The 17453-nt window shown below is 38.7% G+C and overlaps 1 protein-coding gene across 3 annotated transcripts in view; it reads left to right on the top strand.

Annotated features, from left to right (window-relative positions):
- Nucleotides 1-17453, top strand: part of UGGT2 (UDP-glucose glycoprotein glucosyltransferase 2) — a 90349-nt gene that overhangs the window by 2394 nt on the left and 70502 nt on the right. For 2 of the 3 annotated variants that reach the window (XR_015795355.1, XM_088136440.1), the window contains exons 2-5: nucleotides 1000-1082; nucleotides 8657-8787; nucleotides 9937-10049; nucleotides 12047-12221. Coding sequence is in view for 2 of the 3 variants with exons in the window: in XM_088136440.1 (XP_087992566.1) it covers nucleotides 1000-1082; nucleotides 8657-8787; nucleotides 9937-10049; nucleotides 12047-12221 (502 nt within the window). In the remaining variant the exon portion in view is untranslated. The remainder of the gene's footprint in view (nucleotides 1-999; nucleotides 1083-8656; nucleotides 8788-9936; nucleotides 10050-12046; nucleotides 12222-17453) is intronic. The other variant, XM_088136441.1, reaches the window with a different exon arrangement.

Genomic DNA, 17453 nt, shown 5'->3' on the forward strand with positions numbered 1-17453 from the left:
TTGAAGGACTACAGGTCCCCACTCACTTCTGCGTTAGATCCAGAATAAGGTAATCACTGAAATCAATAGTGCAAGATTGAATTATATTGAGTTAGCATGACCAATGGTTGGCTAGATATACAAATTACATTCAGCAATGATTTATTATTCAAGGTATAGTGAATAAATTACAATTAGCTGAGTTTATACAACATGCTGAGTCAAAGTCAAACTAATCACATTAAGGCTATGTGTGAGTCAGCTAATTGTGTGCAAAGATATTTATACTCTAATTCATTTTGAACAGTGAGGGGTAGAAATTGGATGTAGAACAAAACTATTATTCAGTGAATTAAAATGTTACCTCATGGATTCTATCTCATTAACATCCAATGAAATCTCTGTATATGCAAAATGTACAGACTTTGATTCCAAGCCTCTGTTAGCAGTCTATATTCAGTAGACTCAAATGTTATGAATGCTGTATATGTGGAAGAATGCAGAACTTGCATACTTCTCATACTGCAGTATTCATCAACTCAGTTTATAGTGCTTGCTTGCCTAGTGAGTTCTTGGCCAGCTGAATGCTATAATTCTCAATTATTTTTGTGAAGGTGAATATTATTAGACTCAGTAATTGCACCTCTATAAAGAGCCTGTTAAAGGTCTTTGCAGAGCAATCTTAAGCATGTTTTCTCATATAGCCATTAATTTCAGAAAGAATTGAAATTACTGAAAACTATCAAAATGCATTTAATAGGATCACAATCCTATTGACTGTCTAAATTCTTTTGACTTCAGTACAATACAGACTTTTTTTAGCGTGTCTCACTCTTTGACTTGGATTACTAGCTTGTAGTCTAGAAACCATTCTATACAAAACTATATAGTTGACTTTTCCTTATAAAGTTTTCATTGCTCTTTCAAGGTGAATTGTAGATTACAACCTTATAAATATTTAGATTTTTTAAAAAGTATCTGTTATGAGCTTTATTAATTTTTTAAATATACATTTAACAGTGAATTCATTGCAGAAGAAAGCAGTGAGAAATTCTGGCAGTTTTTGGAAACAGTGAAAGAACTAACAATATATAAAAAAGGAGGTAAGCAACTATATATTGTCAAATCTTTTTGTGAATAGCTATATAATCTAAAGCTCTATTTCAGTATAGAGTTTGTTACCAATGAATCAAGTTTCCTGAGATAGTTAAAAACATTTTTGACAGAAAACCAAAAAGAAGATCTCTCTCCTAACATCTGTTGTATGAGATGAGGTGCCTTGCCCTGGACACAGAGAAAGCTAGCCCTATTTTCAGATCTTTATTGAATATCTGGCAATATGTACAAATATTTCTTATGTTCTCACTGCCATTGTTTTATCCTGCATCATATGTTTAATTTTCAAAAATTTTCTTTTACAAAATTTTATTTCAACATATGTTAGAAATAGATGTTCTAACTTGAGGAGGGGAGAGAAAATATTATAGAAAGAGATAAATATATATTTAATTAATTAAATTAAAAATCTTTACAATATAAAGATTTTAATTAAAGTAATAAAAACTAATACAAACTAAACTCAGAGAATGGAAAGTAAAAAGAGAGTAAAAAGTGCAAAGAAAGTAAAAGTAAAAAAAGAAATAAAAATATATAAAGAAGTAACTTCCAGTCTTCATCACAAGTATAAACAAGTTTGGTAGCTCTTCACCCCCAATAAGGTTACAAACAGATATTTCTTCTTCCCATAAGCCATCCCTTATCTATAAGAAAATCCATAAGACATCAACTTTCAATCCTGAGATCAGCAAAAAGTCCATTAAGGGTTGCCAGAATTTCATAAAAACGTCTTATTTTAACCATGATCAAATAAACCAGCATTATATTCTTTCCTTTTACCTCTGAAAATCTTAATCTTTAGTTCTTTCAGATATTGTCATAGGATTTGAACTCTCTTCAATTCTTCTTTGTCTCATCACATAGGCTTCTTCGAGGCTTTAACAAGCCTCTTTGTAAATCCAATAAAAAGACATCCAGGTCATTCTCTTGGTTTATCATTTGCATTTCCCCTTTAATTTTTAAAACTTCAACCAGCTTCTTTTGTATATCCAGTAAGGAGCCCTTATTCAGTCATTGGCCTTCCACTTGTATTTCCACTTTAAATACTTTGTCTATCTTGTAATCCACACTTTTTTTTAATCCAACATTTCTGATTCCACTGTTTCTTCATCAAGCAAGATTTGTTTCACATTAGTCATTCCTTCCTTAACATCCTTTAAACATAGTCTATCTGTAAAAGTAGACATATTACTGATATTGTTGATATTATGGCTACTAATTTCTGGCCCCATTCTTCGAAGAACTCCTTTAATATTTCAAATGTTACAGTGTTTTGTGTCATTTTGTAAATTTCAATCCAAATCAAAACCAAAGGCAGGTTTCCCCCCCCCCCCCGAAATCTCTAGTGTCTAGTTTAAATCATAGGGTCTCTAATCTCTTTCATGACTTACAGTAGACAAAATAATTCTGGTTCCCATGAAAAGTTGTTTATTTTATATAGTTAGTTCCAAAATCTTATAATAGAAGTTTTGATATTCCAAATTTGTCTGGACCCTTAATTAGTTTATAACTTTCTTGGTTCAAAATCTTATTTAGCTTTTTGCCATTTATTTCAAATTCTTTAAGTTCTTAAACTTATAGTTAATTTTTCTTTTGTTCAGAAATAAACATAGACTCACCAGGTGGCTTTTCAAACTTGATTTCTAGTAGCCGTAAGATAGTTAAAATAGGCAATTTCCGAAAGTGATTAGAAGTGAGGTTAGTGAACTTAAGTGTTCTTTAAAAGGCTCTACTATGGTTGTGAACTTGATGATTGATCCCTTTGTTTCCTGGCACTCAAACCCATGGGGGACTGCTGTCCTGCTATTTCCTTGTGAGGAGCATACTTGTAGGCAATTTCCCGTCCTCTCCTTGTCTGGTGAGGTTCCAAAGAACTGGTCTACTCACTGGTTCTTTGGTCTTTGCCACGGTTTTCGTCTCCACTCTCCATGGAGATGTGTTTAACTTGCCATGCCTCCAATAGAAGTCCAGAAAGAATATTCTTTTTAATCTGATATTAATCCCTAGCTCAGACTTTCCAGTTGTTTGGAGTACAGGCTTCATCTGACAGGAATGAAGGATGATGTAGTTCCAATGTACCTCAAGGATACAACATTGGTAAAAGCTGCCCCAGTCATTCTACAACACCTGGCATCATCTCACTATTACTCTGCTGACTATGAGATATATGGTTAGATACATGTATAGCAACCTAAAGTAGAAATGTGTATTGGAACAGATCCATGGGGCACAGAGTCATTAAAGGACAAAGTTGAAGTGAGTTGCCCTAGATTGAACAATAATTTAAGTGGCTTATTCTATGTTAACATGGTATAATACTAGAATTTGTGAAATTATGCCCTTTATGATCTAACTCAAACCTTTTGAGTAAAATGGAGATTTTTGCAAAAAAACAAAACTAAACTAAGGATGACTAAAAATAAATGTTCCTGAGTTTCCTATAGAAAACCTCTATAGGACAGAAATAATTCAGATGCAACAGGAGAACACTGCTTCTTCTTTTTGCTAGTCTCATTTTAATTTCTGCAAATCTAAAGACTGTATCAAAAGAAAACATTTCAAATCATTGGTTGAAGATGAATTTCACATCTGTACTGATGCCTACGTTTGAAAATTTGAGGAGGGACTAGCCCAAAGTTACCCACTGGGCTTCTGCAGCTGAGAGGGGACATGAGCTTGACTCTCATCAGTGCCCGTCTAAGGCGTTAACCAGTATGCCAAACGTAGGCACGCTTGTAGTACAGATCTGCTAAATGAATGCATCCAGTCTCTTTGGCAGATCTAACGGTGGCAAATAACAGTGCTTATTTTTTCTTTGCAATTGATGAACCTCAGTGTGAATTGGGCCGTATGTGCCTGTATATTCATTTCCATGAGTAGCAACAATTGCTGTGTCTACCATTAGAGAATGGTTGCACACCATCCTGTATAAGGAAGCTACCTTGGGAAAAAATAAGTTGTGAATTGCCCTCAGCTTAGTATACAAACATTACACAAGCACAATATATACAACACTGTGCCAGACCATGCCTCTGGAGGCCTCCCTAGGTAAATCATTATACAGGTAAAACTTGAAAAATTAGAATATTGTGCAAATGTTCATTTATGTCAGTAAGGCAACTCAAAAGGTGAAACCAAGATATGAGATAGACGCATGACATGCAAAGCGAGATATGTCAAGCCTTACTTTGGCATAATTGTGATGATTATGGTGTACAGCTTATGAAAACCCCAAATTCACAATCTCAGAAAATTAGAATATTACATGACATCAATAACACAAGGATTGGAAATAGAACAATATCGGACCTCTGCAAAGTATAAGCACGCATATGTACTCAGTACTTGGTTTGGGCCCCTTTTGCAGCAATGACTGCCGCAATGCGGCGTGGCATGGATGCTATCAGCCTGTGGTACTGGTGAGGTGTTATGGAAGACCAGGATGCTTCAATAGCGGCCTTCAGCTCCTCTGCATTGTTCGGTCTCATGTCCCTCATCTTTCTCTTGGCGATGCCCCATAGATTCTCTATGGGGTTCAGGTCAGGCGAGTTTGCTGGCCAATCAAGCACAGTAATCCCATGGTCATTGAACCAGGTTTTGGTACTTTTGGCAGTGTGGGCAGGTGCCAGGTCCTGCTGGAAAATGAAGTCAGCATCCCCATAAAGCTCGTCTGCGGAAGGAAGCATGAAGTGCTCCAAAATCTCCTGGTAGACGGCTGCGTTGACCCTGGACTTAATGAAGCACAGTGGACCAACACCAGCAGATGATATGGCTCCCCAAATCAACACAGACTGTGGAAACTTCACACTGGACTTCAAGCATCATGCATTGTGTGCCTCTCCATTCTTCCTCCACACTCTGGGTCCTTGGTTCCCAAATGAGATGCAAAAGTTGCTCTCACCAGAAAAGAGGACTTTGGACCACTGGGCAACAGACCAGTTCTTTTTTCTGTAGCCCAGGTAAGACGCTTCTGATGTTGTTTGTTGTTCAGGAGCGGCTTGATGAGAGGAATACGACATTTGAAGCCCATGTCCAGGATCCGTCTGTGTGTGGTGGCTCTTGATGCACTAACTTCAGCCTCAGTCCACTCCTTGTGAAAGTCCCCAACACTTCTGAATGGCCTTTTCCTGACAATCCTCTCCAGGCTGCGGTCATCCCTGCTGCTTGTGCACCTTTTTCTACCACATTTTTCCCTTCCACATAACATTCTATTGATGTGCTTTGATACAGCACTTTGGGAACATCCAACTTCTTTTGCAATTACCTTTTGGGGCTTTCCCTCCTTATGGAGGGTGTCAATGATGGTTTTCTGCACAACTGTCAGGTCAGCAGTCTTTCCCATGCTTGTGATTCCTACTGAACCAGCCTGAGAGACCATTTAAAGGCTCAGGAACCCTTTGCAGGTGTTATAGATTCATTAGCTGATTAGAGTGGGACACTTTGAGCCTAGAATATTGAACCTTTTCACACTATTCTAATTTTCTGAGATTGTGAATGTGGGGTTTTCATAAGCTGTACGCCATAATCATCACAATTATACCAAAGTAAGGCTTGACATATCTCGCTTTGCATGTAATGCGTTTATCTCATATCTTGGTTTCACCTTTTGAGTTGCCTTACTGACATAAATGAATATTTGCACAATATTCTAATTTTTCGAGTTTCACCTGTATGCTTTCCACAAAACCGTTAAGATTATTTTGTTCAGGCAGGCTTTTGATTTATGTTTTATGTGTGTGTGTTGATTTTTACTGGTGAGGCTAAACTTCTGGTTTTACTGATTTTTACTGATCTTAATTTTATGGTGTCTGTCTTGGTTAAACTTTCACAATCTTGGAATGGAGAGTATATGAATGAATGAATGAATGAATGAATGAGTGAAAACATATTTTTTTTCTAAATCACTCATGCCAAGTTTTTATATTTATTTTAGGGGTTTTCATGCTTCTTTCCTAAATTCCAAGGGGTTGTTTCCACCCTCTCTGTGTAGCATTCAGAAGGCCTTTTATCCCTTGTAATTTTTTTTTTTTTTTAATCTGCGCTCAGCGGTTACTAACTCTGCAGTGACTGCTTGGACGAGTCCTTGCAGTTTTCAAGGCAAGGTGTTTTGGAAGTGGTTTGCCAGTGCCTTCTTCCTAGAGCAGAGCCCAGCTGGTGAGCGCAGGAGGCGGGGTTTCCGTTGCTTCGCGCCCTTTTTTGGGCGCGCACGGTTTTTTGCGCTTACCGGCAACTGCTCCCAACTCCTTTTGCAAGGCGCCGCCAGCATTTTTCCTCCCACCGGAGTGAGAGTACCCATTTATCTACTCACATGAGTTTTCGACCTGTTGGGTTGACAGGAACTGGGGAGGAAACAGGAGCTCACCCTGTTAACGCGAAGGCTGGACTCGAACCGCTGAAGCGTCGACCATTTCTGGCTGGCAACTTTCAGCATCATTAAGCCACTGCACCACCGCGTCCCCAGTAATTTTTAATTAGTTAACTGCTATTTCCTTCACCTCTCATCTCTGACTGCTGGCACTTGGCTGGCCAATTGTTTGTCTTTTGAATCCTTGCTCTCTTGAGTTATATGCTTGAACATCTTTAACCAAATCATTTTGCTGTGCCTCGAATGCCAGAACTGACTGGATTTTGTTTAATATACTTTATTATGCAAGGTTTAAGAACAAGTTGTGATTGTATTTGTGACAGATTTGCCTTGCTGTGTTTTTCATTTAGTCAGGCCCAGATAGTGGGTTGAACTGAGAGCACTGGTCAGACTCCTTGATGGCTGAAGGTTATCAATGTAAAATGATTTTTTAAAAATTAGCTGTGTCTTTAGAAGCAAAAAGTTTAATTTTGCTATGGGAATCAAAAGCGTGAAAGTGAGAATTATGGTCAAATGCTCAAAATGTTGCAGACTCTTTTAATCATGCTGATTAGAAGATTGTGCTTCTAATTATCTAATTCATGTAAATCTGGATTTGCTTGAATGTTAGGGAAAATTTATTTTTTTTAATAAAACTGTAAAGTTGTTTTTGTAAATCTCAGTTGTTATCAGATTCAAGATCATATTCAATCATGCTGACAACAAATTGTCAGCTCTCAGAGACCATATAAAGAAAATGCTCAGTACATGTTCTAGGGTTCTGTATTGCATCTATTTCTAGATCCAATGGAATCTTTCTAGTATTAATTGGATTGGAATGATACACATACCAGGTATGTATGCCATTGTCACAGCAGGTAGCAAAACCTAGCTGATCTTGACTGATACCGAAAAAGTTAAGCAAAGTCAAACACAGTTAATACTGGTATGGGAGAATATCAGGAAACACTGTAGGCTAGATTGGATAGTCAAAAAAGGAATCCTGGAAGAAAGTAATACATTCACTTCTGTATTGCCAATAAACTACATGAGCATGTCCAGGAGTCTATTGACTCAAGGGAGGTTTATGTCTTCTTCTTATCTAGAGCTAGTAGGTAAGAAACTAAATTTCTTCACAACTCCTTCCATTTCCCAGGTCTACATCTTTTCAGTACCTAAAGGCAAAAAAGGTGTAGTAAATGGACTTCAGACATAAAGTGTGTCCTGGGCTAGATATTCTCCCATCCTCATATCAAATTGTTACATGTTCAAAATGGTTTATTCAGTAAAGCAATAGTCATTAAATGTTTCAGTTGTTATGAGGGTGGTGCTTTCAGGTTAATTGTTAGTCCTTCAGGACCTGCCCAGGTGTTCAGTCAGGTTTGGAACTGTAATTGCTGTTTGTCAAAAGACAGTCGCATCCATAATCACTTTGTGGAAAAAAGAATCCTGTTTTTGTTTTTTCTGTTTATCCTGCCACCAGTTCTACCTTGTGTTTTTCACTTTTACATGTGTGCCTTCATGTTGTCATTTCATCCATGTTACAGGTCTTTTCATTTGGCAAAGTGATTATTTATTTTTCCTATTTTTAAACTGCCCAATAACCCAGGTTTTGTGGGATGATTACAGAGTTACCTGAAATGTGAACAATTTGTAGAAATAATTTAAAACAAAACAGGCAAACAGTGACATAATGAAAACAGTAAAGGCAATTGGTAGAGGTTATATAAAGGGATTTCACATCTGTCTTAGGCTCAACCACATAGAAACATAGAGTTGGAAGAGACCAATTCCCTGTTCACTGCAGATCCACTAGAACATCTCTGACCGATGACCATCCAAGCCTCACCAATTCATGTGGCAGTCTGCTACACTGAGCTGACAACCTGTACACTCAGGAAGTTCCTCCAAATAACTAACCCGAACCTAAGTTTTAACCATTGCTTCAAGTCATGCTGTCTGGAGCAACACTTGCAGGTTTATAGCATCACTTTAAGGCAGCTTTTCACGCTTTCCTGAAAGGCTTTACCAGGTAGTTATACCCATGTCTATTCTTCAGGCTTTCTTACTTGGCTACTTCCATTCTTCTTCCGAACCCACAATAAAGTTGAACACTGTGCTATCAAGCTGCTGATGTTTGAAAGTTTAGCTCCATAAATATTTTGTTTTGCCCAGGTATTTATATTTCACTTATATTTCTTTTCTTTTTTAATACAGTCTCGGAACACTCTTATTACAACTTACTCCTGAAGAAAGCTGGGCAGTTCCTGTCAAATTTGCAGATTAACCTTCTGAAATTTTCTCTCTCCTTACGAGCATTTTCCCCAACTATTCAGATGTTTCAGCAGGTGTGTAAAATTGGCTGTGTGTGCTAGGAATCTGAGTATGATTACAGTTCTCAGGTTATTTCATTTGAACCATCCCAAATAGAAACTTTAAAATAATAGCTCCTTTTAGTGGCTGTCCTCACTCAGCAAGCAATTCTCCTTGCAAATGCTTGCCATTTGGTTTAGATTACTTTGATGGCTCCCTTAGTCTCCTTTTGACGGCTACCATGTAAGCGCCAGTCCTTAGCCAAGAGGCGTCCCTAAATGGGTTTAGGCCAGGAAAGAGGCATCTGAATGACCTCTTCCTCCAGGAGTTTGCTCAGAAGTGAATTTCCAGTTGGCCTCTATAATTAGTGAGAGATCCAGGAGAACCTATGGTACTTTGGATACAAGTTCTGTTCATTTTATATATTGTGGAAGAGTAAGGGAAGTTGCAGTTTGGTGTCTTTTAGCTGAATCCTGTGGGTGTCTTAAAAAGCTAAGAACAGAGATCAGAGACTGGTATCACTCCAGAAACTGCTGATTACAACTTCTAGTATCCCTGGCCATTTTGGCTGGGACATCTTTGCTTCAAGTCTTGAGTAACTTTGATTTCAACACTTTGGCCTGATTCCATGATAGGAAACCATATCTCTTCAGGAAAAAAAAAAGCCTATTTGAGCCTCTATGTAGAAGAAAATTCCTTTAATCAATTTGCTTTTGAAGATGTGAATTTCTCGTTTGTTCTTACTCTGTGCTGCAAACTTTCAGGAAACCAATAATTGGTAGATGCTGGCATACAAGAAAGTCATATTTGTAATTAGCTGGATAGAAATATGACAACCTTAAGTATGTTTCAGCAATTCATAAGATCAGCTTTTGAAAGCTGTACTTTATAAAGTGCGCTGCTATTATGGAAGTATGTTGAACATTTGTTTAAAAGTTTGTATACAAACTTCTCTAATGTTCTTTTGCTAAGCTGGTGATATTGATGATAGTTGGAGTCTGGAGAAATTGATACACTGTTCTTTCCTGGGTTTTGAATTTTTCATTATTTTCTCCTCACATACTTGGTACTTAAACACAATGAGATAGCAGTTGATGAATTGTTTTAATCAGAGTAGGCTACATTATTTGTAATATGAAATGAGAATGTATTGGCTGGCTTAAATGTAATTGTTGAAATATTAGATTGCAGCTGATGAGCCTCCCCCAAGAGGTTGCAATGCATTTGTGGTTATCCATGGGAAGAGCACCTGCAAGATTAATGAAATTAAGAAGCTTCTGAAGACAGCTGCATCAAGGTAAATATAATGAGCTATACTGAATGATTAAAAAAAAAATTTTTTTTAAAGCTCCTTACCCCATGCAAAATGAACATTAAATGCAATGATATGTGTTAGTCATGGTACCACACTGAGATTTAACCAAAATCCTGTCATTTCTTGACTTCCCAAGAGTAGCCTGCTGCCTTTCCAGAAGTCGGTAGGAAGACTCTTCTTGACTCTGGCTGGCTCCTCACCAGTAAGCTTACAAATACTAACCCCTTGCTGCACATGCTTTTTTTCAGTCACTGATAGCTTAAACCAGATAGAAAAGGGAAAGGACAAGTAAGATCCAGGGCTTTAAAACAATATGGCTTGTATGCAAAATAATATCAAGCAAGATGAGCAATGTGGATGGGGAGCACATTTTGTTTAAGAGAAAAGGTGTCCTTCCTCTAGCATTGGACTCTCAACCAAGCATGAATCCAGCTGCAGTTGGAGCTATTCAGTAATCTATAATGACTATTTATTTGGTCCATGAATAGTTCCAAAAAAAATTCTTCATGTTGTAGGATAAATAAAGTAGCTTCATTGCTTTGTTGATGCTATTCTACAATTAGTTATAGTCCAATATCTAAGTACCATATGGTAGTCCCCGTCAACACAATACAGGTAGTCCTTGCTTAACAACCACAATTGGGCCCAGAATTTAGGTAGCTAAGCGATGCGGTCATTAAGTAAATTATCACGTGACTGCTTTGCTTAGCAACTACAATCCTGGCATTCCCAGCTGCCATTGTTAAGTGAGAATTGCAGGTTGTTAACAGATGGAGTCCCAGGTAAGGAGTGCAGAGGTGACTTAGGGCATGGGGGAGGCCCTGGGAAGCCCGGCACAGGCCACGCGTGAGTTGGGGGGGGGTGCTGCAGTGTGGTGCAAAGCTGCAGCTAACCCTGGAAGCCTCAGCCAGCCCAGCAGCACTTACAACTGCAGGGGTGTTGCAACTCCCCCCACCCGCCTATCTCCCCATTTCCATCTATGCCGTTTTGGCCGCCCTGCACAGTGGCATTTGTGGCAATGCTGGGGCTGGGGCTGAATTAGAGGCCTGAAGCCTTCAACAATCTCAGCCAGCTGCCACCACCTCCAGGCCTCAACTTCAGCCCCAGTGCCACCACTGCCACTGAGAAATGCCACCTCAAGCCCCACACTGCTGGCCTTTGCCTCCTTGCACTGTTCCCCAGACTGCACCTCTCGTTCCTTCCCTAAAGCTGTCATCCCATTGTCCCATTCCTTCCCCAAGCCACACATCCCATACCTTCTGCAAGCTGGCATCCCATTCCTTCTCCAAGCCGTGCCTCTTGTTCCTTCCCCAAGCTGCGTGTCCCATGCCTTCTGCAAGCCGTTGTCCCATTCTTGTGATCCTTTGGAAACCTTGTGGTCTTCCCTAGGTCTCGCAAAAATGGGATACTGGCTTCAGAGAAGAAACGAGAGGTGCTGCTTGGGGAACAGTACAAGGTGGTGAAGGCAGCGGTGTGAGGGTTGAGGCGATATTTCTCAGTGGCAGCAGCAGCGCTGGGCTGAAGTTGAGGCCTGGGGGTTGTGGCAGCTGACTGATTGCTGAAGGCCTCGGGCCTCTACTTCAGCCCCAGCCCCAGCCCCAGCGCTGCTACCAGTGAGTGAAGGTCAGTCAAAAGGGCGTAGATGGGGGGGAGATACGCAGGTGGGGGGAGTGCAGCACCCCTGCGGTCATAACTGTGGGTGGGCTGCCAAGTGCCCAAATTTTGATCACGTGACCGCAGGAGCTCTGCAACAGCTGTATCTTTGGGCATGGTCATAAGTCCATTTTTTCAGCACCATCATAATTTCGAATGGTCGCTTAATGAATGGTTGTTAAGCGAGGAGTACCTGTAGGACTAACTTTGATGAAGGTAAGTTTTAGATTTGCATTATCACATACTTTGCCAGTTGTCCCTTTTTGGCACACTCACTGAAGTATCATTCATGCTGAGCTGAACAGTTATTTTTTTCTTAATCCAAGGCCCAAGCCATATTTGTTCAAAGGAGATCATAAATTCCCTACACTCAAGGAACCTGCCCTAGTAGTGATCCTTTATGCTGAAGTGGGTACAAAAGATTTTGCCACATTTCACAAAGTCTTATCTGAAAAAGCACAAAAGGAAGAAATTGTTTACATTCTCCGACATTTTGTCCAGGTAGGTATTTGTGGAAATGTTATTGTTAACTAAAATTAAAATAAAGTGATTTTCTTTCAAGTTTCCAATGCGCTGCAGTGTTTAATACTTAATTCTTTCCTTAGATTTCCAAGTTGTGTTGTGCAGAGCGTATTGCAGGTTGACCATGATGCAGGTGCCAAAATAAAAATATTTTTTTGAAATGGACAGAACCTCACAAGATGGGCCAGAATCTTACAAAATCTTGTGATATTTGATGATATTGTCAGGTTTTACAGTATCACCAAATAATAATAATAAATGGATGCTGTATGTGGATGTTGCATTGTTGACCCCTGGTCCAGAGATGTTTCCTGTGACCTTTTTGTCTATATAAATGAAAGGGTTTTGTACCATTGTTTTACACAAAAGTGGGATATGGTACCTTTCTCAAGAAGCATTAACTGTACATGGGAAGGGAATGTTGGGTTGAATAATGATTCAATTTGTGCACAGAGACTACTGTAGGCATGTTCTTTTTATAAGGCCTAGTTAAGAATGAGCAATACTCATCAAGATTGTCTTCAGACACTGATTTCAAGAGCAGTGTTAGAAATGCCCAACTTTAAAAGAAACTTACTTCATGTTAGCTATGGTTATAACCTCTGTGTATGTGTGTGTGTGTGTGTGTGTGTATGTGTGTGTGTGTATGCACTGTATGTATGTATATGCATATGCATATGTATATGTATATGTATCTGTACATATAAAATGCTACACGAGGATTAGAACAAACCATAAAAAGAATGGATCATTTGTGAGGCAGAGAAAGTGTGTTAAGCCTCAATATGCTTCATGTCTCCCAACTGTGGCTAGAAATTTCTACATACTAATAGGCTGGATCATGCATCGTATTAAGCTGTGGTTTGGTTTCATGATTTTTTTGAGTAAGGCACTGCCCAGTTAATATATTTCTTGTGTATTCTCCTGTCTTTCTTCCATCAGTAGAGGGGTACAAGTATGTTTTATAAGTAATAGTAATACTTCCCAGGTTCTCCTGTTCTCTACTACTGGTGCTTTGGCGAACTCTATACTTCCTTCTTCCAGATGATGTCTCTTGAAGAAGGCCAGGGAGAATTAGTGCTGCCTTTAGAACACTCTTGATTGAAATGTAGTAATCAATGCATCCAGTCTGCTGGATTCAGTTTTATAAGTCATCCTTTATCTGTTTTGGCATGCTGATGCCTATGATACACAGTTTGGGGGATGGAATTAAAGCAGTTCTTCATCCTGTGTGCATGTACTTAATCAGAAGAAAATTCTATGTGCCCACTGGTCTTTAGTCTTTTTGGGAATAACATGGATAACAAAGTCAGTTACAGGGAATACTTTACTTCATATGATCTAAGTGAATAAACAATATTATTCATTTGAATTTATTAGCCGCCCACCTCCAATAACTCATAGGAGAACTGAATATCCTGCAGAATTATATAATTGGCTTCTCCCTTGCTTTGTTAGAATCTTTATTTTCCATTATTTCTTGAATTCACCTCTTTTCCTCTCTCTGCCTCTGAGTAGGCATTTGTGAAGTTCCTATTTTATTAACTGGCCCCTGGTATTCATTCACAAAAACAAGAAGTCCACTGTGGTACAAGATTCCTTTTTTTTTTTTGGGAAAATAAGTCTCTAAAGCTGGGTGTAAGTGTTCATAGTTACGTGATCAGATGATTATAATTTTGGCCCAGATTTCCCAACATAGTAGGACATAAGTAGAGTTTGGTTTTAGAAAGTTATCAGAGTTCATATTTATCATTAAATCAAATGCCAGCTGTGACTTCATTATCAGTTGCTTAATTAAATTAAACTAAATTAAACTCCAATCTAATGCATATTAACTCAAGATTTCTGTAGTTTCAGTAGACCTTGATGTTTAGCAATGATTTCTTTTTTATAGTAATTTTATTAAAGACTACAATTTACAGCAATAAAAACTAATACCAACTAAAAAAAGAAAAGAATAAAATGAAAAAAATGAAGGTGCAGAAAAGAAAAAAGAGAAAAAAATAGAGAAGAAAGAAAAATAAGAATATAGTCATGAAAAAGAAAAGAAATATATAAAGAAGTGACTTCTCCCTTCATCACAACAAATATAAGCAATTTTAGTAACTTATCTTCTCTTAAAATACAACAAATAATCTCTTCTTCCCATAGCCCATCTCTTATCTATAAACAAGTCCATAAAATCTTGTCATTTCAGTGGCATTTGCTGAGGTCAGCAAAAGTCCATTAAGGGTTACCAGAAATAACAACATACCTATTTTAACCTTGATAAATAAACCAACTTTATACTCCTTCCTTTTACTTCTAACAATCTTGATCTTTAGTCCCTTCAAATAATGTCCCAGAACTTGATTTCTTTTCATTTTTTCTTTATCCCCTTTTCACAAAATTCTTCAAAGCTTAGCAAGCCTCTTTTGTAAATTCAATATAGGAAAATTATCCAGGTCATTCTCTTGGTTTGTTATTTGTATATTCCTTTTAATTATTAAGACACCAGCCAGTTTCTTTTGAATGTTCAATGTAACATCTTTTTCCATGTCATTCTTGTAGCCTGTCATTTTTAAATGCACTTTCAAATCAGTCTCAGTAATGCCAGATAATACTTGTTTCTCTTCCATAGCATCTTTTAAACACAGCCTACAGGTGAAACTCGAAAAATTAGAATATTGTGCAAATATTCATTTATGTCAGTAAGGCAACTCAAAAGGTGAAACCAAGATATGAGATAGACGCATTACATGCAAAGCGAGATATGTCAAGCCTTACTTTGGTATAATTGTGATGATTATGGCGTACAGCTTATGAAAACCCCACATTCACAATCTCAGAAAATTAGAATAGTGTGAAAAGGTTCAATATTCTAGGCTCAAAGTGTCCCACTCTAATCAGCTAATGAATCTATAACACCTGCAAAGGGTTCCTGAGCCTTTAAATGGTCTCTCAGGCTGGTTCAGTAGGAATCACAAGCATGGGAAAGACTGCTGACCTGACAGTTGTGCAGAAAACCATCATTGACACCCTCCATAAGGAGGGAAAGCCCCAAAAGGTAATTGCAAAAGAAGTTGGATGTTCCCAAAGTGCTGTATCAAAGCACATCAATAGAATGTTATGTGGAAGGGAAAAGTGTGGTAGAAAAAGGTGCACAAGCAGCAGGGATGACCGCAGCCTGGAGAGGATTGTCAGGAAAAGGCCATTCAGAAGTGTTGGGGACTTTCACAAGGAGTGGACTGAGGCTGAAGTTAGTGCATCAAGAGCCACCACACACAGACGGATCCTGGACATGGGCTTCAAATGTCGTATTCCTCTCATCAAGCCGCTCCTGAACAACAAACAACATCAGAAGCGTCTTACCTGGGCTACAGAAAAAAGAACTGGTCTGTTGCCCAGTGGTCCAAAGTCCTCTTTTCTGGTGAGAGCAACTTTTGCATCTCATTTGGGAACCAAGGACCCAGAGTGTGGAGGAAGAATGGAGAGGCACACAATGCATGATGCTTGAAGTCCAGTGTGAAGTTTCCACAGTCTGTGTTGATTTGGGGAGCCATATCATCTGCTGGTGTTGGTCCACTGTGCTTCATTAAGTCCAGGGTCAACGCAGCCGTCTACCAGGAGATTTTGGAGCACTTCATGCTTCCTTCCGCAGACGAGCTTTATGGGGATGCTGACTTCATTTTCCAGCAGGACCTGGCACCTGCCCACACTGCCAAAAGTACCAAAACCTGGTTCAATGACCATGGGATTACTGTGCTTGATTGGCCAGCAAACTCGCCTGACCTGAACCCCATAGAGAATCTATGGGGCATCGCCAAGAGAAAGATGAGGGACATGAGACCGAACAATGCAGAGGAGCTGAAGGCCGCTATTGAAGCATCCTGGTCTTCCATAACACCTCACCAGTACCACAGGCTGATAGCATCCATGCCACGCCGCATTGCGGCAGTCATTGCTGCAAAAGGGGCCCAAACCAAGTACTGAGTACATATGCGTGCTTATACTTTGCAGAGGTCCGATATTGTTCTATTTCCAATCCTTGTGTTATTGATGTCATGTAATATTCTAATTTTCTGAGATTGTGAATTTGGGGTTTTCATAAGCTGTACACCATAATCATCACAATTATGCCAAAGTAAGGCTTGACATATCTCGCTTTGCATGTCATGCGTCTATCTCATATCTTGGTTTCACCTTTTGAGTTGCCTTACTGACATAAATGAACATTTGCACAATATTCTAATTTTTCGAGTTTTACCTGTATATAGAGGCAGACACTTTTAAAATTCACTTCTGAGTTCATTGTTCGAAAATATCCTTCAATATGTCCAATATTAAAATATTTTGCTTCATAAGTCAAGTCTGAATGTTCTTCTCCTTTACTTGTAATCTTTAGTTCCTTCTAGTTCCCTCTAGTATCCAATTATTAAAGTCTTACCTTGTTTTTTAAAGATCTCAAAACAAAAACATTTTCCCATGAGAAGGATTTTTTATAATTAATTCCAAAATCTTATTTCAAATTTATCTGGACCCTTAGTCCATTTGTAACTTTCTAAAATCAAAGTTTTAATCACCCTTTTGGTGTTTATCCCAGAAAAAAAAAATTAAGTCCTTAAACTTGTATTTAGAACACATGTCACTAAGGATTGAAGATAACTCACCTGGTGCTCTAAAACTTGTCAATCCAAAGGTTCCTAATACAGGCAGTCCCCAGGTTAAGAATGAGATCTGTTCCTAAGTCTATCTTTAACTCGAACTTGTATGTAAGTTGGAATTCGTACTTACAAATGGGCTGCCTATTACTAAAAATGGTGGATGGCGTTCTGTTTCCTCAAACCAATGAACTGCTGAAGCCATGCAATGTATTCATGAATTGCTGAAAACTGCTGAAAACAGGCTGTATATTAAAAATGCACAGCTTCAGGGTTTCATGAAAACATTGTGCGGCTTCAACAGTTCATTGGCTCGAGGAAGGAGAACGCCGTCTACCATTTTTAGTAATAGGCAGCGTGTTTGTAAGTACAAGTCCATAAGTCAGACGTTCTTAACCTGGGACTGCCTGTAGCTGAAAAGCAGTTAACAAGCAGTTTCTGAAAGTGATTAGAAAAGGAAGTATGCAAACCCAGTGTCAACCTCGATTTTAGCAAGATGGCTATTCCCTTGACTCCCAGAGCTCTAAACCTGCCGGAGACCACTGTCCTGTGGTCTCCTCACAAGGAACAA

The sequence above is a fragment of the Python bivittatus genome, unplaced genomic scaffold (assembly GCF_059951505.1).
Source record: "Python bivittatus isolate LINGU-HERP-01145 unplaced genomic scaffold, Pbiv_v1 ctg000060_np1212, whole genome shotgun sequence".
Taxonomy (NCBI): Eukaryota; Metazoa; Chordata; class Lepidosauria; order Squamata; family Pythonidae; genus Python; species Python bivittatus.